This window comes from Cydia pomonella, chromosome 2, assembly GCF_033807575.1.
Source record: "Cydia pomonella isolate Wapato2018A chromosome 2, ilCydPomo1, whole genome shotgun sequence".
Lineage (NCBI taxonomy): Eukaryota > Metazoa > Arthropoda > Insecta > Lepidoptera > Tortricidae > Cydia > Cydia pomonella.
Window position 1 is genome coordinate 12,485,901 of NC_084704.1, and position 25,309 is coordinate 12,511,209.

Below are 25,309 nucleotides of genomic sequence, written 5' to 3' on the forward strand. Positions count from 1 at the left end.
CTAGTCACCACGTTTAATGTTTTATTCATTGGATAATTAATGGGTTCTGCGTTGTCGTTAACTTATTAATGAATTCATTACAAGTCTTGTTGAGTTGGAGATTTTAGGTTACCCTAGTTTATTGGATTGACAGTGTGTGAAATGAATATTTTCCACAATAAATAATAATTTTTAGAAGGGAACAACTTATTGAAACTTAGTTACTGCCATCGGAAAACTCCGAAATTCCGTAATTTCCACTTGGAAAAATCGGAAATGAGAATATTTTGTATAGGAATCAAACTTGAAGTCCATAATGATCATTTCCTGTGCTTCCCGTTAAATTTTTCTAAATTTTCCGGAATTTTTTCAACCTTTTAGGAACTTTCAAGAACTATCATATGTGTAGACAGAGTTAAATTTCCGTCAAATCATCTACGCCACATGATCAGGAAAGTCGAAGGAATCTATCATTACGAGAAATGTAGGTTGTATTTTATTTGTCGTGAAACTAGGACAAGCATTATGATAGAACAATTTATTACTCTTTTATTAATTACTTACTACTTACTTGGCTGGCGCGATGACCCAAAATGAGTGTTGGCCTCCAACACAAGAGCACGCCACTTTTCTCGGTCCAGAGCGAACTCACACCTTTTATTAATTAGTAGAACAAATTAACCTAACCTTTAACCCTAACCTTTAAATTAATAAAAGAACCCAACAATCCAGAAATACCTATATATTGATACGCACAAATTGCTGGTGTAATAAGGGTACTTATTTACCAGCGGAATGAATGATAAACACCAAACGGTATGTTTGAAGTGCAATGTAATTAGCCGCACCGCCGGCTCGGTTGAGTATATACTGAAGTTAAATAATTATTATGTGGTATTAATTGTGTGGTAATCCACATTAAACAAACAATTGTATTAAAAACTAAATTGGTTGTACCTACTCTATTTTTAATAGGTCCTCAGTTATTTGTGTATGAGTTACACAGGAATACAGCATGTCTGAGATATATGAGGGGTACAAGAAAATAACATGACTTGTCACTTTTTTCGGTAGTACCTACTTACATTTTCTTTTGCCACTGTATAATATATTAAGATAACTTTTTTACGTAAATAACCTGTTTAGACATATATATATATATATATATATATATATATATATATATATAGTAGGTACATTATCGCAATGGCTGGGAAAATTAGATTCGATTTTTTGTGACAATGAATGCGAATTCACAAATTGTTTACCTATCTGCTTAGACATTTATACCTATTAGCGCTCCAAACATGCAAGGAAATAAGGTAAAATTATTAACTATTCCAACATCACTCGAATGATGAATCGAACCTTTTCAAGTCAAAAACAATATCCCTCCTTAATTTTTTTATAAAAGTTTAAGGGACAACTCATACTGCTATGAACATTATGATAAAATAATTATTTTACAATATAATATTTGCATGCTGTTTTAACACAATTGAAATCCTTAAAAATGTATAATTTGTACAGTCTTTGATTTTATTAAGCAGCATTCACACGATCATACACAACGGGTTTGTAATAAGAGACATGTGAAGTCATTAATCACCCTATCCTATATCTATAGTTTTTTGCAGCAGTGTGCAAAACGTCCTAGTAGATACATGGTCAAGTGCAGGAGTAATGATGTGAACTCTATTAGCCAGCCTTTCTTCGAGACAACGAGGACAATTTCGAAACCTCGAAGGTAATTATAGCGCTTAATTATACTAGATTAACTCCTGTTTAAGTAAATAGTAATGTGTAATACTCATAATAGTGAAAATTTAAATCAGTATCTTACTTACTTAAGGTTTTTCCCCATTACAAGTTACCTGCGTAACGTTTTTCCCCATTAAATCTGATACTTCTACCTGACTGGAAACTATACGAATGAATGAACTATTGTAGCGAATTATGAAGTTAAATTAAATAGCTCAAGGTAGACAATTGCAGTACGGTCACTGAAGTGGCATAATCAGAAAAAACAGGGAAAGTGCCTGACCACCAGGTAAATTTACGACCAGCTATATAATTGTAAGATAATTATATATTAACGCCAAAATAATTTAAGTAAATAACTTCTCGCGATGACACATCGTACAGTCAGCTGCAAAATAGCATACCCACTTTTTGAATGCACGTATGCACTTTTGCAGCTGGATGTACATATTCTACCTATATACTATTTTATCTTACTTCTTTTCTTGTTTTTAGACATCTTGTCACTGTTAAAAGTTATTAAGATACCTAATTAATTCTAATTTAAAAGTTATTAAACTGAATTCATTTAAAATGTATTTACAGTTAAATTTATGGCACAATAAAAAATGCTAAGCTCAATAGATATTTCTCCAAACTCGTTATAAATCTATTTGATTAACGAATTTTACGGTTAATAAATCAAGCTAGTATCAACATACACGAATTCAGACTTCCCTTTCACTTTCAATCTAGCATTGTATCTTATCTTCATCATTTACAAGTATTTTAAGATAATGAAAACAACCCTGCATTATATCGGTTTAAATATTTAGTAAGCGTTCTTAATATGACACATTATAAACTGAAACGTACTGAACCTTTACTAAAACGGACTGAATATTTGATAAAAATAATTTCATGTGTTCCCAAAAAGTTGTAAAGTGATGTAAATGGATTACGTTAGAAGTAAACGATTACTGTGTTGAAGTTTGTGACACCTGAGTCTGCAGCGTTTATAAGCATTGTTGCTGTTATAACCTATCTGCCACTTTAAAGGCAAATTAAAAGGATTGGCGCCGTAAAATTGATACAATCAATCACATCATTATAGTGTTCGACTATAATGATATGATTGATTGTAGTGCTGCGCCTTATACCTAACAAAACAAGACGAATTTCAAATCATCCTAAGCATATTTAACTTACACGGATACGTGGGTAAGTATCTTATTTGCAACAGACTCATGTTAAGAATTAGAATTAACCGAGAACGAGTTGCGGAATAAGTGAGAGCCGCAGGGGATGGGTGCATTCTCTGACACTGACAGCTTGGGATGGGCCCCGTTGGACACACGTACGATTGTTATACTTCCCAGATTCATTTCAAATATAAATGCAATGGGCTGCAACGTAGAGTATGTAAGCCGGAGTATCTATAATGTAACCCTATTCACTCATTGGTGGTACCAGACTTACGGCCCCTCCGATGGTAAGAAGTCAATGCTTATGTACCTACTTGCTCTATATCACTGCCACGCCCGGGTTGGTGCGGCCCATTGGCTCGTTATAAAAGATGCAACAACTACGGGAAAACCTATATGTCATAGGGAACACGGCTTCGTTTTGCAAAATCACATACCCTCGTCTCTCAAACTTTTTGAAATGATAAATTTTGTTAGTATACCACCTCTTAAAGTCGCTTAAGTAATTTTTTTGTTCTAAACTTGAATACTTTTTGCTTGCAGAATAAAATTGTATGTCCTAAAATGTTTGATTACGAGTAGTTAGTAGAGAGTAGTAATTATCGATTCCAAGTACAGTCTGAACAAAGTTTATTTTATCATTGTCCAGTTCAGAATTTGCATTTCTGCACATTACTCATTACCGTTTTATACCCATTGCTTGAAAGTTGCTTCAGGCTTTCTCCGACATATGATCATGTTCTGTGAACTTTGTTTGCATATGACAGTGAGATGAAACGGGTTCAAATTTCACAACAGGAAACCTGCAAGACTGTCATGTAGAATAGCTTAATTTAATTATTAAGCCCCTGGCTTAAACTTTACGCTGTAAAATTTAAAACCAATATAAATTCGTTTCGAGGCTATAAAAAATCTTACATACGTCTCTACAATACTTCTCCCCTCATAGCCTCAAGGAGCGTTGTCTGGATAACTTTGTATTATTTCAAGTAACACTATGAAACAGTCGTGTTAAGAAGGCTACTAACATTAATCGGCTTAGGTTAGGTAAGCTTCCTTCCAACAGATAAGTAAGTAAGCAAACAAATATATAGATACAAGTAAGAGACTACGACTACAAATAAGATAGACAGCACAACAGTAGGGTATGCGCCATAATAACGTTATGTAGAAGGTTGAACTTTTGCTGCTGGTTTTTAACATTTAAGATTAATATGTCGTTATCATATAGGCAAGACAAAATATTTACGATACATTGGATCATTACTTATTACTTAATCATGGTAACTGTTGACTTTTACTACTCTTTAAAAATGCAGATCCACACATTGCGTCGTCTGATGCACTTTGTATGTACCCATCCATATATAACCATATCAGTGCAATGTTATCTATAGTATTTTTTAAACTCGATAGGCAGGGTGATAGGTGTCTCCATATAATTTAAAACCTAGAAACGACAAATCTCGCAAAAATTGTATAAATACTTATGGCGCTGTTTTATAAGCGAGATGGAATTTTGCTATGCTCTACTTACAAACCACCTTAATCCGTTTTATGAAGCGTTTTCATTATAGCACGGTGTTAGCTGAACAAAATTAAATGGCTTCTGATGAACCCTGCGGTCTATTCGTTCAATAAGATCCGAAGTCCCATCTACGCTGGGCGCTCGAGATTAGGCATTTACTCGTCCAAGGCAACTTGCCTGACCACGATGTCAAAACAGTCAATCTTATATTTATCTAATCTATAATTATTATGTATTTCTTATGTCGTCATCTTTTATGTCAATGCGATTTTGCAAATACCGTGTTTATTTTTATTTTTTTACACCTCGCGGAAATGTTTAAGTGGTGTCTATGGATTACTTAAAATCATCAATCTTCCGTTTGATCATTATAAAAGCCATTGTGTTCACTGAATATAAAAATGTAGGTACCTAGCAGTAGCGGCGCGTGGAAATTTTGGCTAGGCAACTCGGACCAAAAAAAAACACTTACCTTGACATTATGTACTTATTTTTCCGTGATAAAAGTGAAGCGTGCGCTATGTGTGTCCTCGGGCGCGACATTTTGCAGTTAGTGCATAAACCACCTTTGCCATACTAGTCATCACTGACTTCACGTAAACAGTGTATATGGAGTATGACAAAAGCGGCTTTGAAAAAAGCCTTTTGAACAGCATTCACATCCCAGCACGTAACACACGTTAGTTTAAAAAAAAACACAAGCATTACAAATGTTAATTAAATAAAAAAACACCAAACCAGTGAAACTTAAAATACCGAGTAAAAATCTATCATGCACATCATTAAACCGAAACCAACGACCTGCTCTAATAGACAACACCTCTTGCAAACGCAACTTGCTTATTTACAAAAAAAACGGTGAATTAAGCAGCACACACGTTGGTTAAAAAATACAAACATTACACATGTAAATTAATTAAAATATGACCATATTAGTGAAACAAAATCACCAAGTTAAAACACGTCAATTAAAACCTATTATTGAATTATTAAACCGAAACCTGCCCTAATAGACTCAACACGTCATTCAAACCCTAAACACCTATTTAGAAAAACGTGCGTTTACTAAACCTGCAAATATCATCAAAACTACTTTTAGGTTTTGTTAATCCCTGCACGTTCCACGCGTTATTTAAAAAAACACAAGGATTACACGTTTTAATGAAATAAGAAATGACCAAATCAGTAAAGCAAAGCTTAAATCACCAGCTAAAAAACACCAATTAAAAACTATCTTGCACATTATTAAACCGAAACCAGCAACCTGCCGTAAAGCTTTGCGAGCGAGACAGCGCTATGGTCATTACATAGCGATGTCTCGTTTGCACAACGCCACGCCACGGCGCGCGGATCCGCGTCCGTGTGTTCGAGCCGTAATAGACTTAACAGTCTCAACACCTCTTGCTAACGCTAAATATTTATTTAAAAAAACATGCATTTACCTAAACTGAAAATAGGTTGAAAGCTGATTGATTTTTTTAATTGATAATTTCTAATTTAGGCTTTAAATAACGGTCTATTGATATTGTAACATAATTCTGCGGTCTTTTTTAACAAAATGAGCCAAAACACTATCGTAAAATTCGTGACGTTTTTGAATTTTTAGCAGTAAATGTTTTTCTATTGAAATTATGGCCAACTTTGACAATCTTTCTTCTTTTTGACAATTTCGCGTGTAGGTATGAATGCGCTTCAAGGCCGAAAACGATCTTTCCGCGGATACAACCGATACGGGAAGAGTCAAAAAAATGTGACACAAAGTTAAAAGTTGCGAGAATATGTCCCTCAAGGATGAATTGTGGAGGTACAAATAAAGTTCGTACGCGTCTAATGTATTTAGACTTGGCGAGGTGTACATAACATTTTATTCATTTTTTAAGGCCGTGAAATTGAAAACATTTGGAAACTCGTTCATTAAATCGGATATTTTTTCATCGGGGAATAATCTGCAATATTGGGTGTATTTGTGTTTGTTTAATAAATCCAAGAAAGTGAGTTTATTCAATGATCGATATCGGGAATCTATTTGAATTAAAACGTTATCAATAATTTTTTGATATAGTAGTTTATACTGAGTTTTTAAGTCCATTTCTGTGTTTAATCGGCGACGACGTCGCGGGGGCTCACTATAGCCTTGAATTCCTTCGAATATGGAATCAAATATTCAGAAACTCCTCTGTTAGCCAAGAGCGAAATGAGTCATTTAATAAATAATCTGCTACACAACAATCGAAGTGGACTAACGCGGCCATAAGTAAAATAAAAGAAAGTACCTTTTCCTAAAAACAAGGTCAGTCCCTTGAAAACACCTGCGCTACGAACAATATCCAACACTTATACGCACAAAATTTCACTGGTTTTGGTTTAGTAACATAATAATATATAAAATGCACAAAACTAACTAAAATCAGATAAAAACACAAGCCTTGGGAACAACCGAGACGGGAGTGTTGTCATAACATTATTCCATTTTCACCCACGAATTCTAAAACCTATTACAACAAACCTTCAAACAGAACTTTCTTTGAAGAAACGTTCGTTATCAAATTACAAAAATTGAAACTACATAAGTTTCTTGGATTATGTAATAAAATGTATCTTTTTTTAAAGGTTTTTACAAACCTTGGTATTAATTATAGCAAAATACAATAAAATTTTACCCGTTTATTCAATTCAATGTTTTTGTATGGCAATATTAAGCATACGCGCGGCAAACGCCACTCGATTCAAAATTGTGAAACATTACACTCTAATATAAATCTTACCTGTTTGTATTTAAAGTTTAAATTCAAATAAAGCAGCATGTTAATATAACGGACGTTGTTGCGGCCGTGTACTACGGGGCCTACCGCGAACGCCTTGGTTTGCAAATATTGCGAGCACCTTTCTCTGTCACTCCAGTTACATGAATGTGTGTGTGCATTTTTCCAATATAAACCTTAATTATTACGTTTAAGGTTTTTATTCAAATGAATAACTCGATACAAGACCGAGTTGCTTTGAAGCTCATTCGCGCGGACTCTCTATAGCAAACTTTATGAGTGTGTGTGTGAGTTTTCGTATCCGTGTAGTGTCTTATGAATGAATAGTCAAGTTTAGGCTTAACTAGCTTGACTTTGCGCGCCCGCTCGTGAAGCTTTAGTAAATCGTGTTATCAATTCCAAGGTAATGTAAATACGTAGTGTTTTCAATGTGGATATATTTTTAATTTTAATGATGATTTATAAGTTTGGTATATGTAGCAATAAATTTTAGGCAAGCCGGTGGGAATCGAGTTGTATGGAGGCGCCGCCCCTGGTACCTAGTGAAATGTCTTATTATTTTTATCTGCGCTAACCGCAGAAATTCATAAAGTACTAAAAATATTACCCTGGTTAAGAGCTTCTATTAATATTACTTGATTTGCAACTTTCTTATCAAATAAATGAGGTTATAAAGGTTCACATCATTATGTTGTAATTAGCTCAAACAATATTTACTCGTACTTGGTCGCGATTTGCGATAACCATTTAACCGACCGTTAAGATAACCGTGAACATAAACATCACTTGATAACAAATTCATCATTGAACTATCATTACGTGTAAAAATATAAAGATAATTCCAAAATAAATCATCTATTCAATACAAACCGAGTTCGAATTAAAATTACAATGGTATTAAAGCAATACGACATTGGCATTTTTATTGATATCCTTAAAGACAGTAAAAAATTGTAAAGCCCCTATTGTCTTATTAAGTATTTACTTCTGTGTTAATAAAAACTAAACTATACTTACGAACGTTGCACTTATTATGTCCGTGTTCATTGTTTCAGGTAAGCTAATATGGAGGTTAAAAAAGATAGAGATCCCGATGAAACTTTATCCAATAGTTAGTTTGTTTTATTCGTACCATATACAAGTACGTACCATCAGGTTCAAATTAGAACCATTTTTGAACCCGGTACATTAGGCTTCAAAAGTGGTTCTAATCTAAATCTACTTACGTAAATTTTCTTGGTCTAGATATGGTAGGTATGTACAAGTTACATGTTAGTAACAAGAATATTGCTCCCAAATTGTTGAGGTTTAGGTAGGTACCTGTTTCCCTTCTAATATATTGAAATTTTGTCACGCGTAAAAGATGGAAGAAATTTCTCCGTAAAGAAACAAACCTTATCTCGCCTTTTAAAAAACGAAGTGCCTCAAGCAAGACTGTATTAAGGAATCACTTATTATTTCCACGCCTGTAAAGTATCATAAAGTATCAATTTGAGTTTTTCTGTAATATAAAGTGCCAATTTACCACCATTAAATGCCTATTAAGACAGCGGTAGCTAACCAACCATATTTTACTCAACAAGGTATAAGTAATACTTTGAATTTATCATCAAAACGTAAAGGCATCGATTACTTCATTATTTTGGTCTTGCACACCGAATAATCTTGTTGAGCTTATCTTTTTATATGTATATCCAATACAGTTTTTATCTTTCTCGGAGAAAATTATGTGAATTAGTAGGTACAGTGGGTAGGCAATTTCCAATTGTGACTGTAACACATTAAAAATGGTACACATACATTCCTTCGTATAAAATATAAGTGGAAACAGGGGCTATTTTGTGATTTGAAAATCTCCTAATCTAAATAGGTAACCTAACCATTAAGTCCATAAGCTACTCCTAAAATAAGCTGTATATTGTGTTTGCGGTACTAAATAAATGTATTATATCTATAAAACTAATTCATTGCAATACCTAACAATATTTCTACTAAGGACAATAAGGTACCTTCAAAATCGGTAACTGTGCGCGTTCTATCGACAATAGATTGCTAGCAACTTTACCTTTTAAGGTAATTAAAAGGTAACCAGTAACTCATTAGTTACTGGCACCAGACCAGTCCCTAGAGCTAGCAAAAACCGCGAAGCTAAATATGTGACTTGGTTTAATATTAGTGGCTGGCGATGTGAACCGAGCTCGTTTTTTCCCTCGGCCGACAGGATCGGTAGACTGCATGACGCGCTGCGGTCGACCACTAGTTTTACGGTGGTATCGATACGAGATACTTATCGATAATTCCTGTATGTAGCAATATCATTTTTTTGTAAACAGTTATAAAGTTACGAGCACACATCCCCACAATACATTAGTATTGAGTTAGGTATATATAATCGGTTTTATTGGCACCCATATAAAATGGAATAATGTATTATTAAAGACTTTTTAGGGTTCCGTACCCAAAGGGTCAAACGGGACCCTATTACTGAGACTCCGCTGTCCGTCCGTCCGTCCGTACGTCCGTCTGTCACCAGGCTGTATCTCATGAACTGTAATAAAGCCAGTTGAAATTTCTACAGATTATGTATTTCTGTTACCGCTATAACAACAAATACTAAAAACAGAATAAAATAAATATTTCTTTCCAATCTCGAGGTTCTCATCCATTCACCGAAGTTAAGCAACGTCGAGCGGGGTCAGTACTTGGATGGGTGACCGTTTTTATAGATAATGGTACGGAACCCTTCCTGTGCGAGTCCGACTTGCACTTGGCCGATTCCTACATATAAAGGTATCGTTTTTTTTTTCCTTTTTAGGTATGGAACCCTTACAAAACAATACAAAAAGTCAGGCAATATTTTTGACTACCTACCTATTTGTTATAATAATTGAAGCGAAAATTCATCTAAAATTGATGTTCGCTAGATATACTTTTCTTATTATTTAAAACAAAATTATTATGTTAATAACTGATTCAAATATTTACTCATCATTTCGTCCCTAAATTAGTATTTATTTTATACTTGTCATTAACACCAAGGTAATACGATAAGCAAAGATAAGTACTGAGAATAACTAAAATAATACTGAGTTCAATAGATAGCGGGAGGTTATCGACCCTGTCAATGGATATAGTAAACACGAGTCATTGATGCTCCGTTTTACCACCAATCAACGTTCATTTATATTTAAGGATCCGTAAACTTCTTGTCTATGAAAGGTTTTGTGATATAGAGGAATATATTATATGTATTGCACAAGAAATAGCCGAGTTTGTAATGAATAGTTTGAAAAAGATCGCTCTGTAGCGAAAATACTTTCCTTTAGTTTACTGCTCTTTTCAGTTTTTTTTAGGTGTGTATCAAAGTGTATTAATTTGACGAAATATATATTTGCTCATTTGTATTTGTACTTAAGTACCTTTAAAGCGAAAAGTTAAATACACTCTCATTATAAAGCCTAGCGACCTTATTAAAATTAAGAGGTTAAACTTTTCACCAAAAATCCTTTCATAGCCTCTCCAAACTTAAATAAGGTCAAAGTTATTCAAATACGAGACCTTACTCTGCATTTTACCCAATTTATTTGCAAGATTTATTACTTATTATTTAAAAACATCCAACTTAAGGTAATTCAGAACTTTTAATTTTGGTAATATTAAAGAACCCTGCACCAATGAACGATATTATTAAAATAGTTTTCAAACTCACAAGAACACTCCAACTGACTGATGAGGTCATGGCGTGATTCTCATGAGCTTAGAACAACCATTTATTTGCGGGCATTAAAATTAAATGTTTCTGCTACGCCTAAGAACCGACATTTTATCAACTGCTGTGTTACATCTTTCGTTAATTTTTCACATGTCACTTATAATAAAATGTGCTATTATAATAACTATAACGTATAGATTGATTTAGTGTTTATGGTAGCAATTTTTTCATCACGATGATTTTGCAAATACGTCATCGTGCAGAGTCATTGGCTTTTAATTATTTTAAGTGTCCATTAATTCGAAAGTTTTCTAATGAACATGATTAATTTATATAATAAAATTAATTGAATGTTACGTGTACTCAGTAGATAGTCAAGTTTGTTAATACAAACTACTTTAGTGCAAATAAATCACTTTGTAGGACACAAAAAAAAAGATTATATACTTAGATATCATGGCTTTACAATACCATATGTGTTGTACTTTTCAAATTAGTGTTTGCAGTTTCTTTCCTTATTTTGTTATAGATAACGTAATGGATAGTGGTTATGAAAATTCTACCTATGGATTTTTTCTATTAGGATCGAAAGTGCTCACGATTTTTATAAAAGCAACACAAATAGGCAGATAATATACGCAACAAATACATGTTTTTCGAAATGATTATGGTTTTTGCATACCTGCGATACGATTGGCAATCATTTTTAGGTATCTATATATATTTATATTTTATATTTCTATTTATTTAATTTAATTTATTTATTGCCTAGTGTCCCACTGCTGGGCAAAGGCCTCCCTCCTCCCTTTCCTCCTCCCTATCCCGGTCTTGACCTGTCTCCCACCAGTTCCTGTCGAAGGCGTCAAGGTCATCTCGCCAACGCCGTCGAGGTTTGCCGCGAAGTTAAGTCATCTGGCATACGGCAAACGTGTCCCGCCCAGCCCCACTTCAGCTTGGCGGCTGTTTCAGCCACGTCAGATATTTGGGTTTTGGAGCATAGTATAGTGTTTCTGATGCGATCGGTCAACTTCACGCTGAGAATACTACGCTCCATGGCGCGTTGGCAAACCTTGAGGGTGGATTTTTGAACTTTTGTCAAGGACCATGTCTGTGCTCCGTAGGTCGGGATGGGAAGAATACACATGTCCATGAGCTTTCGTTTTAGAGATAAAGGAAATCTCCCTTCATTTGCTCTTTCAAAGCCCAATAGCTCTTCCAGGCGTTTCCGGTTCGTCTTGCGACTTCCTTGTCCTGTCATGCCTGGAAAGACACTATTTGACCCAGGTATATGTATTCTTGGACATATGTCATTTCTTCTCCATCCACTACCACGTTTCTTTTTCGACTGTTAGTCATGAGCTTGGTCTTTAACATATTCATCATTAATCCTACCTCAAGGCTTGCCCTGCTTAGGTCTTGTAGCATGGCGCGGAGCACCATGGCTGAAGACGAAAACAAAACTATGTCGTCGGCGAGACGTAGATTTGTTTATCGCCGTCCACCGATGTCGATACCCCTGTTCTCTGGTGAACAGCTTGGGTGACTTGCTTGACGCCCTTCTTTATATCGAATGATGGCCCAGAAGACTGTAGTTTTATGCAGGCAGTACTTGATGCGTAGATATTGTCGATGAGATGTATGTACGTGGGTTATATATCTTGGTCTTGTAGCGCGGTAAATATAGATGAATGAGAGAAACTATCGAAAGCCTTGGAAAAATCTACAAAGGCCAAATAAAGAGGGATTTTAAATTCGATATACTTTTCGATGATCTGGTTTAGTGTGTGTATGTGGTCCGTGGTAGAAAGACCAGGCCGAAACCCGGCTTACTCGGGAGGTTGTTGACTGTCCAATTTTCCAGCGTTGCGACGTTCTATTATCTTAATAAAGGTTTTATAAAGGTGTGAAAAAAAATTTAAAAAAAAAAATGAATGATGAATGATGAATTTAATGAAATGAAATGAAATGAGACTAATGGGTCTGTAGTTATTAATGTCGGACATATCACCTTTTTGTGTAATAGGATTATATTGGAATGACAGAAAGTTATAGGATAATTTGCGGATTTTAATATAGAGTTAAAGAAGTTGGTGATATGAGGTAGAAGAGTTGGTTCTCCTATTTTAAGTGCTTCCGCCGTAATGCCATCTTCGCCTAAGGTGTTGTCATTCCGGATAGTACTTCCAAGGTATTTAAAGCGTGATACCTCTTCTAGTGGTTTCCCATCTAGATAAAGCGTTAATAACAACAACACCGTAATATAGTGTAAGTGTATTAGGTGTGTAATGACAACACGTATACATACAACGCGTCTGGTCAACTCTATTGTAACACCTGCAAAAGAGTCTTTAAGACCAAGTTCGGCCTGGCCAGCCACATTAGGGCCCATAATCGGCGTAATCCGTAATTGCTGAGGTCGCCGTCATCGAAATCGATGAGGAGGACTATATATATATCTTCGCCTGGGCTTTCACTGTACTTCATCTTCGCTAAAGCGAGATGAACTTCGTGCCCTGTGATGGGCGGGATAGATTCCGGACAGAAGTAGCTGGCCGCGGGTGGCCGGAGAGCCTCTGGGTTAGGATCGGAGTACAACTGTCTGTAAAATTTTGTGCAAATATATATTATATATATATATTGCATCATATAAACCTTGGCAATTCTTACGCATTTAATAGCGTTTGCTTTATACTGGGTAGATATTGTATCCATCGATATCGATATTGACTTTTAAGGACATCTGTGGCCTGTGCAATGTCGAACCGAGGCCACCAGTTGCCCAGTGCAAATAATACGGTACACCTTTCGTTGTTTTTTGTCGTGGTGGAAATTTTCAACTATTTTTTTTTTATCTGAGTACCTACACAACAAAGAAAAATTAAATTAATTAATTAAATTACATTTTTTTTATTAATCATTACAGCCTTTTAGCCCATAACACAGTAAGACAAACAGATAATGAATTACAATACATTATAACTCTAACACAAAACAACTATTGATCTACACAACTATTGGTTTTTCAAATTTTGAAAAAAAGGAAAACTTATAAACCTACTTTCTCATTGTGTCAATAACATACTAAAAATTCATGGGGAATGGAAAATATTTAGAAGTGCAAAAACGTTTTCGCTTTTTGTATGGACGATCGCGTAGTATACTTCCCTCTTAATGACACTGTGCGAGCGGGACTGCAATACGAATAGGCGGGTCAATGTACGAAATTCTTCGTGATTAGCGTCCTCACTTTAGAATTCGAGATCTTACTGTTTTGTATAGATTGGTTCAAAAATTGTTTCCTTTTTAGGGTTCCGTAGTCAACTAGGAACCCTTATAGTTTCGCCATGTCCGTCTGTCTGTCTGTCTGTCTGTCCGAGCCTTTGATCAGTTTAGCTGTTTTTGAGTTATCGCAAAAAATTTCCCCTTCATAGTAAAAAGTCTTACTTTAATCAGGTATACTGATTATGCAAATTTGCCATTTGTTTAACTCGCGTGAAAGGTACCGTTTCATCCCTTGGTTAACAATTTACTATACTTTAAGCTCCAGTTTAGCTTATTGTGACGGAAGAGTAACTACGGAACCCTACACTGAGCGTGGCCCGACATGCTCTTGGCCGGTTTTTATAATATGACATTAATACCTTCATATTGATGTTTACTTAGGTCTTATCTAACAAAGTCATTTTTTTGGGTAATTTAAACTATGACACACGAGTATTTTACCTTAATATATATTTACAAATAACGTAGTCAATCATTTATATTTATTTATGACCCTCCAAAGCGGGCCTACTCGTGAACGCATGTTGTTGAATTGATGCGTTTGAATTATTGATCAAATGTCCGTCGTTTTATATACAATTTTATTTCAATACCGAGGAAGTATATTATTCAGCGAGTAGTAAATTTTAGTAGGCATAAAATGCTCCGAGCCTATAGTAAACTTGAACAACGATCATGCCCCGCATGCGTGAATGTTCATTACATGTTCAAATTGATGGTGATGCCTACCTTCTCATCTTCGGTAGGTACGAGAAATTGTCAAGTAATAAATACATTCGCATACTTTATCGTCTCCTGTAGGCACTTGCGAGTTCAGTAATAAATAGAATACATACCAACATATGTTTAGCAGTTTTCCCTTTAACAGGTTTGTAATGCAGTAAAACATGGTTAATTTATTTAGTTAAAAATGTCCAAACGAAGATAAAATCCTGCAATATTACGTAAAAAAATCCTAAATATATTAAATTCAGCCTCAATGTTCTAAAATAAAAGGATTGTTACTACCTTTTTAGGGTTCCGTAGCCAAATGGCATAAAACGGAACCCTTATAGTTTCGCCATGTCCGTCTGTCTGTCTGTCTGTCTGTCTGTCTGTCTGTCCGAGGCTTTGCTCCGTGGTCGTTAGTGCTAGAAAGCTGAAATTTGGCATGGATATATAAATCAATAAAGCCGAGAAAGTCGTACAATAAAATCTAAAAATTTAATTTTTTTAGGGTACCTCCCGTACAGGTAAAATGGGGGTGAATTTTTTTTTTCGCTTCAACCCTAGAGTGTGGGGTATCGTTGGAAAGGTCTTTCAAAACTAATAGGGGTTTTCCAGAAACATTTTTTGATAAAGTGAATATATTCGGAGATAATCGCTCCGAAAGAAAAAAAAATGTGTCCCCCCCCCTCTAACTTTTGAACCATAGGTCCAAAAAATATGAAAAAAAATCGTGGAAGTAGAGCTTAAGAAAGGCATTAAATGAAAACTATAGCGGATATGATCAGTTTAGCTGTTTTTGAGTTATCGCAAAAAGTTTTCCCTTCATAGTAAAAAGACTTATTTTAATTAGGTACTGATTATGCAAATTTGCCTATTTGTTTAACTCGGGTGAAAAGTACCGTTTCATCCCTTGGTTAACAATTTACTATACTTTAAGCTCCAGTTTAGCTTATTGTGTCGGAAGAGTAACTACGGAACCCTACACTGAGCGTGGCCCGACATGCTCTTGGCCGGTTATTATTTGATTATTGTTATAGATTTCATTTCATACAATAATGTTTATAAAATGCAGGTTATATTATTCAATAATTTCTTAATTATCTCTAAGGAGTATGACTAATATAACCTCTATCATCATTCGTCTGTATCAATATGTAGTATATACCCTCAGTAAATCTACTACACGAGATTCAAAGTTGAATCATATACTTATTCAGTTTATTGAATAAAAATATCATACATTCAAATCCATAGCGCAGGCTTCTTCGTCTTACATAAAGCTCATCCACCTTACGGCCCGATTAGAAGAATGAGATACGATAACGATAAGTTCTGGTTTAGATGAGTTCTCATTTAGATATCGTTTGTATGTCGTATAATTGACAGAAGCAGCTTGATTCGAACAACCAATGGCATTTTGACGGTAGATATATCGTAGGTAGTTCTTATTGGGATCACAGCGGAATCGAAAAAATAAACGTCAATTTTGACATGTCGTTTAGCTATCGATCTTTGAAAGATCTTTTTAAGATCTTAAACGTGTCTTAATCATTCTTCGAATCGGGCCGTTAGGTTTCATCTGTTTCATCGTTAGTGGAGTACCTCTTTAAGTGGGACAAATTTGCCCATCCCTTAATATGCCTGTTATACAGATTTGTAATACTTATATAGGTATTTTTAAAGTGATATTATTATATAAAATATTGTTTTATGTACCTTAGTCAAGAAATAGTTATTAGATCTTTGTTAGTGAAACTTTAGTTCTTAGTACACTCCGTGTTGGAGTATTATAACATTCAATTAAAATCTGGTTATCTATTGACTATCACGCTTTAGAGATTTATTTGATGGTTCCAGTAGTTTTTAGTAAAGCAGCTTATCCACTCACTTGCTTCATATTTTTCAGTGACTTCTATTATTATAATAAAATAAGGGGGACAGCTGGTAACCACAGTTACCAAAAGCAAGTGAGTGGATAATAAGTAATTGTAAGCTTTGTATTTTGAAAGTTTCTTGTACATCAGGTGCACTATTACCATATTTATTATTTAATGTTTTCATACATACGTACAACCCCCGAAATAATGATTTTGAATATATCATCAACTTAAGGATTGAAAAAAAAACAATATAAGAACTATTTCCATTATTGAATTCCAAAAGTTGTGTCACCACAAGTTGCCAGAGTAAAGGAGAGGAGGAGGAGTCTTGTAAATAAACCGCTGATTATTCTATTTGCGCCGGTGGAACCAATTAAGTAGTTAATATTTCTTAAAGTCTCATTTACTCATCGCCATTTATGTATTGAATGCCAAACGTTATTACAAACAAGTTAGTCAACTTACAGAACTTCGGGGCACGTTGTCTGTAGGATCTGTTAGAAATACCACGTACATACATGATTTTCCACGCCTACTTAATACGAACTGTGTTACTTACTTTTTTTTTTTCAGAAAAAAACATACTTAGAATTATGTTCTGGTTATCGCGGTGTGTTGATAAGTTGTTAACTTTTTACAAAAAGATATTTAATTGCGAGTCTGCAACGGAACAGAATAACGTTGGCGTTAAGACTTTCTATGAGGAAACTCATTTACAAGGCAATTACATCTTTATTTCATTAGTTAGGAGAACTTTTCCTCATTTAATACTCAATTGAGTTCCACGCAGAGTAAATTAATTCATCCCACCCTTTAATTTAATGACATATGCATGAAGAAAAGGAGGCGCTATATTTACTACCCCCTGCCCACCGGTTGCTTACTAATTATATTTGTTTTGATTAATCCCTTTGGAACTTTTTATCTGCAACAAAGAATAATTATTTACTTACTTATTAGTACAATTTACTATACAAACGTTACTCTTGTCATCATCATCTTCCTCGCCTTGTCCCGGCATTTTGCCACGGCTCATGGGAGCCTGAGTTCCGCTTGGCAACTAATCCCAAGAATTGTCGTAGCTACTAGTTTTTACGAAAGCGACTTCCATCTGACCTTCCAACCTAAAAGCTAAACTAAGCCTTATTGGAATTAGACCGGTTTCCTCACGACGTTTTCCTTCACCGAAAAGCGACTGGTAAATATCAAATGATATTTCGTACATAAGTTGCGAAAAACTCATTGGTTTGAGCCGGGGTTTGAACCCACGACCTCCGGGTTGCAAGTCGCATGCTCTTACCGCAAGGCCACCAGCGCTTCTGTAAACTTAACTCTTGTCAGATCAACATTTTAAATATTTTTATATGATAAATAAATGTAAGTGAATGATTAGTTTTAATCAATCTAGCTATAGAAGCTGTGAAAATGTAAGCCGAGGTATCAATTTCCAAAATAAGTTAAAATCAATCTTCTCAGTTTGTTGTAACCCCCGTTTGTGGGTTTGAGCTTACTTAGGAACAGGACTAGATTTAATCAGTCTTAAACCATTCCAAGACACGTTCTCAAAATCCATGCTTACACGGCCAAAAACTTAAGATAGTTGTCAACACATACAGTGTTGCGCCGTTATCGACAGAAAATGTCGATAAACAACTTAGTGGCGCTATCGTTATCGCTTCAATCTTGCAGAATCGACGGAATTTCCAATATATACCAAGTTAGTTCATGTTGTTACTGTTACAACCTCATTTCATATCACCTATCTTTTACCATAGAGAACATCATCAACGGCGTTCAGTATGTCATATCTGTCATTTTAATTTTATTGTCAACATATGAATAAACTATTCTATAAATCTTAATGAATATGTAATTTATATCAGTGGCGACGAGGATTAAAACAAAACTCGTTACAAAATGAACAGCGAACAATTTGACAAGTTTCTTACATTGCAAGCTACACAACAGAAGCAAATATCAGACATATTACAATTGCTGTTATCGCAACAGCAAAACGCAACTGCCGCGGCTCCTACACCAACAACGACAAACGGCACGGAGTCACCTAGTTTTTCGAATACTAACGGTAACAGAAACAATGTTTACAACGGTTTTAAGAGCGACAAATTCAATCCAGACGATACCGCGGTTGAAAAATTTATTGACTATTTCGAAACAAAATGCAAACTTTGGGGCGAGGATGCACGCAACATACAGAAGGAACTACTTTTCACCTGCCTCTCACCGGAGATCTTTCACGAAATAAAGGTTGCACTTACACCACACTTTGAAGACAGTACATACGCGGATGTACGAAATAAACTGATGGACCTATTTAGAATAAAACGCACAAGATATAGAGCATTAACGGACTTTTGGAACTGCATACGTAAAGAAAATGAATCTATGGAACATTACGCTAACAGGCTGAAAGAAATAAGCAAAGATTGTGGCTATAGCGATGATCTACTAGAGCGACAGTTACGTGACCGATTTGCAACCGGGCTAAACCACGAACAATTACAGATCGATCTTAAACAAAAATGGCCTGATCTACAAGACATTCAAGAAGGTAAGATGAAAGAAGTGACTTTCTCTCAGATTTTTAGCGTTGCTCAATCTCGGGAACGAGCAGAAGGCGATACAGACACACAGGCCAATGTCAATAAGATTAAAAGAAACTCCAAATCTTACCAGAACACATCACCGCGCAAATTACGGACCCATCAATGTTTGAGATGCGGTGAGCCCGAAAGACACCCATTAAACCAATGTACTGCCAAAACACATACATGCAAACAGTGCAACACACCAGGCCATTTCGAGGACTGCTGCATCAAATCAGGTAAAGCATGCTTACCTAATCGAAACTATAAACAAACAACATTTACCAAAAGAAACAAGCTGAACAAACTTAAGCATGACAGGAGTAGCAGCCACTCGTCTCAATCTTCCTACTCAGACGTCAGCGGAGATGAAACGGACATCGTTTGTCAAATAAGTAAAACGAACAGCAAGGACAGCAAAAAAATCGATGTTTTCATTAACGACATTCCTTGCACGATGGACTGGGATCCCGGTTCTCTCTATTCGATCATTAGTACGCAATTCTGGGCGCGTATCGGAACTCCTTCCCTCATAAAGGCTCCCAGCTTGCGCGCATATGGAAATACAAGACTCAAACCAAAGGGTCTAACAAACGTTAGCGTACGCATTCAAAATGAGGAAAGACTACTTCCTGTTGTTGTCATGAAGTCAGCAGACCCTATGTTGTTCGGCCTTCAATGGAGCGAAATGTTCCAGATGGATTTTCCAAAACCAGTCTACTCGATCAAGAAAACTCGACAGGAAGCCATTACACTAAAACAAATTCTGGACAAGCATACAACACTCTTCGACGGAAAACTTGGAAAAGTAAAAGATTATCAAGTAAACATACACATCAAGCCCGATGCACAACCGAAACACATCACAGCCAGATCAATTAAATTCTCAATGAAGAAAAACATAGAAGTTGAACTGGATCGTTTGGTTGAAGAAGGAATTATAACCAAAGTAGACCCAAATATGACTCCGATCCAGTGGGCAACACCGACAGTTAACGTGGTGAAAACCAATGGCCAGATCAGAATCTGTGGTGATTTCCGCAGCACACTCAACCCTGTTCTGATAACACACGCACACCCTGTTCCTTTGTTTGATCAACTACGCCAGAGTCTAGCGGAGGGTGAAAAATTTTCAAAAATTTACCTAAAAGATGCGTACCTACAATTTGAAATTGAGCCCGAATCTAAACAGTTCTTGACAATATCGACACACAAAGGATACTACACCTACAACCGAATGCCATTTGGCATTTCCACGGCCCCATCAATATTCCAACATTATCTTGACAAGCTTCTGGAGGGATTGCCAAATGTAGCAGTCTACTTTGATGACATTGCAGTTACAGGAAAAAACGACAAAGACCACCTTGAAACATTACGTACCGTATTTGAAAGACTGGAACAAGCTGGATTAAAAGTCAATTTAAAGAAATGTACCTTTTTACAACCAGAAGTAGAATATCTTGGGCACACAATTGACAAAAATGGAGTACGCCCTACAAAATCAAAGATAGAAGCTATCAGCAAATCTTCCCCACCAACTAATGCCAAGGAGCTACGATCATTCCTTGGATTAGTCAACTTTTATGAGCGATTTATACCACACTTACACAGTGTATGCGCCGATCTTCACACACTAACAGGGAACAGAATGAAATGGCAATGGACCAACAAGGAAGCTGAGGCTTTTGAACGTGCTAAATTAATGATTGTTCATTCTAAATCACTTGTAGCTTTCAATGATAAGTGCCCACTTTACCTAGCCTGTGATGCTTCAGAGAAGGGCGTGGGCGCAGTGCTTTTTCACATGAGGAATAATATTGAACAACCAATTGCTTTCGCATCACGAAAACTCCGACCAGCAGAGTCAAAGTATTCCGTCATAGACCGCGAAGCTCTCGCAATATTTTTTGGGATTAGAAAATTTGACCAATATCTTCGTGGCACTAAATTTACATTAGTCACGGATCATAAGCCCCTGATATACATTTTGGGATCTCAACGAAACTTACCCAAACTCGCCAACAATCGCCTAGTACGATGGGCTTTAATAATTGGTAGTTATGATTACGACATTAAGTATACAAAAGGTTGCAACAATCTCATCGCAGACTATTTATCCAGGATGCCCAATCCAGAGGAATTACCTTCCAAGTCTGAACTCAAGGTCCACAAAATTGTAGCGCGACTGCAAACTGATAGCATTGGCGATCTTGCATTATCTGAAACCGTTATACGAGATGAAACGCGAAAAGATACTACGCTTAAACGAATAACTAACCTTATAAAAACTGGTTGGCGTGAGCATCAATACTCAAACGATGTAAAACCATACGCCCGGAAGCGCGATGAGTTGTCACTAGAAAACAAAATAATCATGTGGCAAGGCCGTATTGTTGTTCCTGACACTCTGAGGAAACCGACCCTAAAATATCTGCATCTTGGGCACCCAGGCATTTCAGCAATGAGAGCACTGGCACGTTTTTACGTTTGGTGGCCAACTATAGAGGAAGATATAGACACACATGTAAAGACTTGCCACAAATGCCAGGAAAATAGGCCTAATACTTCAGATCTACCAATCTTCTCATGGTCCATGCCAGACCAAGCCTGGGAAAGGATTCACGTCGACTTTGCCGGACCATTCGAAGGTTCATATTGGTTGGTTTTGTCAGATGCTTTTTCTAAATGGATTGAAATCAAGCCGATGACCAAAATAACGACAACCAAACTATGTGATGAACTGGATACAATTTTCACTACCTTTGGTCTACCCCAATTTTTAGTGTCTGACAATGGCCCCCAATTCATTTCTAAAGAATTCCAGGATTACTGTGAAAAAAACGGAATTAAACATATCAAATCGTCACCTTATCATCCGCGGACGAATGGATTAGCCGAAAGGCTTGTGAGGACTTTCAAGACCAGAATGTCGTCAAGCACAAAATGCCTCAAGAAACGTTTAGAACATTTCCTTTTCGCTTATCGCATCACACCCCATAGCACAACTGGCAAAGCGCCGGGCCAGCTAATGTTTGGAAGACAACTAAATTGTCTCCTTGACAATGCCAGACCAAGTGCTAAACGTTCATTACAGTATAGACAAATACAAGCGAATGTTAACTCCGCTGACCAGACTCCAAACTATAGACCGGGTGATGCTGTGTATGTGCGAAGCAGGGAACAGCCGCGATGGGAGCCTGCCACGGTCTCTCGACGCACACATCGATATTCTTATGTTATTAACACTCCAGTTGGGGTGGAGAGGAGGTATCACGCAGACCACATACGACCCCGTCTCCCTGACCTAGAAGAAAGCCCAGCTGAGAGAACTCCTATGGTACCAGTTACATCGTCAACACCAGTATTGCAAGCCAATGGATCGACAGTGCCATGCCCAGGGTCAGAAGCTGGAGCGGAATCTCTTGCAGAAGTTGCCCCAGTTTGCTCTCCTCAGAATGAGGCCGTACCGGCCACAGCCGCTACACCTATGGCACCGCGTCGAAGCCGGCGTACCATTAAACCACCTCGTCGACTAATTGATGAGATGGACGTTTAAATCTTTAGGGCGAACGAATGTTACAACCTCATTTCATATCACCTATCTTTTACCATAGAGAACATCATCAACGGCGTTCAGTATGTCATATCTGTCATTTTAATTTTATTGTCAACATATGAATAAACTATTCTATAAATCTTAATGAATATGTAATTTATATCAGTTACTTTATCGTAGTCAAAGAGACATTGCTGTCTTGTTTATAGTTTCATTGTATTGAACGGCCTAGTTATAGGAAACTTGGGAATTATCTCGCTTTATTACAATACAATACAATTATTTCATTGTCTAGCAATTTTTATTTTATTTCATAATTGGAATTAGACCACAAGGCCTATATTACAAACACGTAATTATATAAAAAACCGGCCAAGAGCATGTCGGGCCACGCTCAGTGTAGGGTTCCGAAGTTACTCTTCCGTCACAATAAGCTAAACTGGAGCTAGTTAGTTAGTGCTTCTGGGCATTTTCCGCAAATCGACAACCATTGTGCCTATTTTGCGTGAAACGAGGTAGCGCTACTCTAACCACCCCAGCTCCTCCACGAAGCCTAGCAAAGTTTTCAGGTTGCTAAATGCCTCTCCTAGTGTGCACGGAGTCCCTAGGTATTTGTTCCTGTATACTTCTACCTGTTTGCAGTCTAGGAGAATATGTTTTGTTGTTTCTTCTTCTTCCATGCACGCTCTGCACATGGGGCTGTCTGTTTTTCCCATATTGTGTAGGTGTTTGTTAAGTGTGTTATGTCCCGTAATTAATCCTACTATTTTACGTAGTTGATGTCTAGGTGTTTTCAGTAGTATTTTGGTGAGTTTGAGGTTCAGTTCCGGTAGAAAATCCTTGGTCTGCCTGCATGTGTCCATTTCCTTCCAGTATTTATTGTGCAGTTGTCTGTGATGTAGGTCTAGCTGGTTGTGTATATAGGATATTGGTAGGGGTATGATGGGCTCGGGTCCATATGCCGGCGTTTCTGAGCCTCTCCTGGCCAGTTCGTCCGCTGCATCGTTTCCTCTTGATCCACTATGCCCCTTTATCCATTGAATTGTTACTTTGTTGCCTTCTTTGCTCACTTCCGTGAGGCTTCGATGACATTCGAGTATGAGTTCTGAATTAAGTTTGTCGCTGCATAGCGCTTGTAGTACTGATTTACTGTCTGATAGTATTAGTATATTTTCGTGTTTCACTTGTCGTCTTGTTATAGCATTGCAAGCTTCTATGCTTCAAACTGGAGCTTAAAGTATAGTAAATTGTTAACCAAGGGATGAAACGGTACCTTTCACCCGAGTTAAACAAATAGGCAAATTTGCATAATCAGTACCTAATTAAAGTAAGTCTTTTTACTATGAAGGGAAAACTTTTTGCGATAACTCAAAAACAGCTAAACTGATCATGTCTGCTATAGTTTTCATTTAATGTCGTTCTTAAGCTCTACTTCCACAATTTTTTTCATATTTTTTGGACCTATGGTTCAAAAGTTAGAGGGGGGGGACACATTTTTTTTTCTTTCGGAGCGATTATCTCCGAACATATTCACTTTATCAAAAAATGTTTCTTGAAAACCCCTATTAGTTTTGAAAGACCTTTCCAACGATACCCCACACTCTAGGGTTGAAGCGAAAAAAAAATTTCACTCCCACTTTACGTGTAGGGGAGGTACCCTAAAAAAAAAAAATTTTAGATTTTATTGTACGACTTTGTCGGCTTTATTGATTTATATATCCATGCCAAATTTCAGCTTTCTAGCACTAACGACCAAGGAGCAAAGCCTCGGACAGACAGACAGACAGACAGACAGACGGACATGGCGAAACTATAAGGGTTCCGTTTTATGCCATTTGGCTACGGAACCCTAAAAATTGTACTTGAAGTCTACTTAAAAAAAAAACTTCAAGCACTCATTTCAGTTTATAACTACATACTTGTAACTTGACAGCCGCATAAACCCAAAGATTCGTTACATTGTTAAATATGCATTAGCTCTACGTTATAATTATTCACCGGTGGACGGATTCCATCAGTCGTTAAGAAATCTGACGTGGGTCGAGGGAATTACATGCATGACATTGACGAGACCACGCCTAAGAATTTTAGATTCGCTATTTTGCTAATTTAAAAAAATTGAATTAAAATGTTGAATATTGAACCTTATATTTCATTTTACAGGATATACGAAAATTATTAGGCATGTGAGATAGAAGAAAGACAATATATGTCATTATAGTTTATCATTTAAACGTTACTGCCTGGATATTAAGGTTTTAAAATAATCAGATGGCAATCATTACAATCAGATAATCGATTACTTGATCCGACCGACCCCGCCTGATTAAAATCGTGATCATATTTAA

General features: G+C 36.4%; 2 protein-coding genes across 4 annotated transcripts in view; both read left to right on the forward strand.

Moving 5' to 3' along the window:
• LOC133534403 (rho GTPase-activating protein 7) overlaps positions 1-25,309 on the forward strand; it is a 345,027-nt gene that overhangs the window by 171,582 nt on the left and 148,136 nt on the right. The gene's annotated exons all lie outside the window — the stretch shown is intronic.
• Positions 18,547-23,106, forward strand: LOC133534401 (uncharacterized protein K02A2.6-like). Its single transcript, XM_061873490.1, has one exon. It carries the CDS (start codon positions 18,714-18,716, stop codon positions 22,959-22,961), a length of 4,248 nt encoding a protein of 1,415 aa, XP_061729474.1. The 5' UTR covers positions 18,547-18,713; the 3' UTR covers positions 22,962-23,106.

Coding starts and splice junctions, on each gene's coding strand:
- LOC133534401 (XM_061873490.1), top strand. CDS start 18,714: ATGAACAGCGAACAATTTGACAAGTTTCTTACATTGCAAGCTACACAA.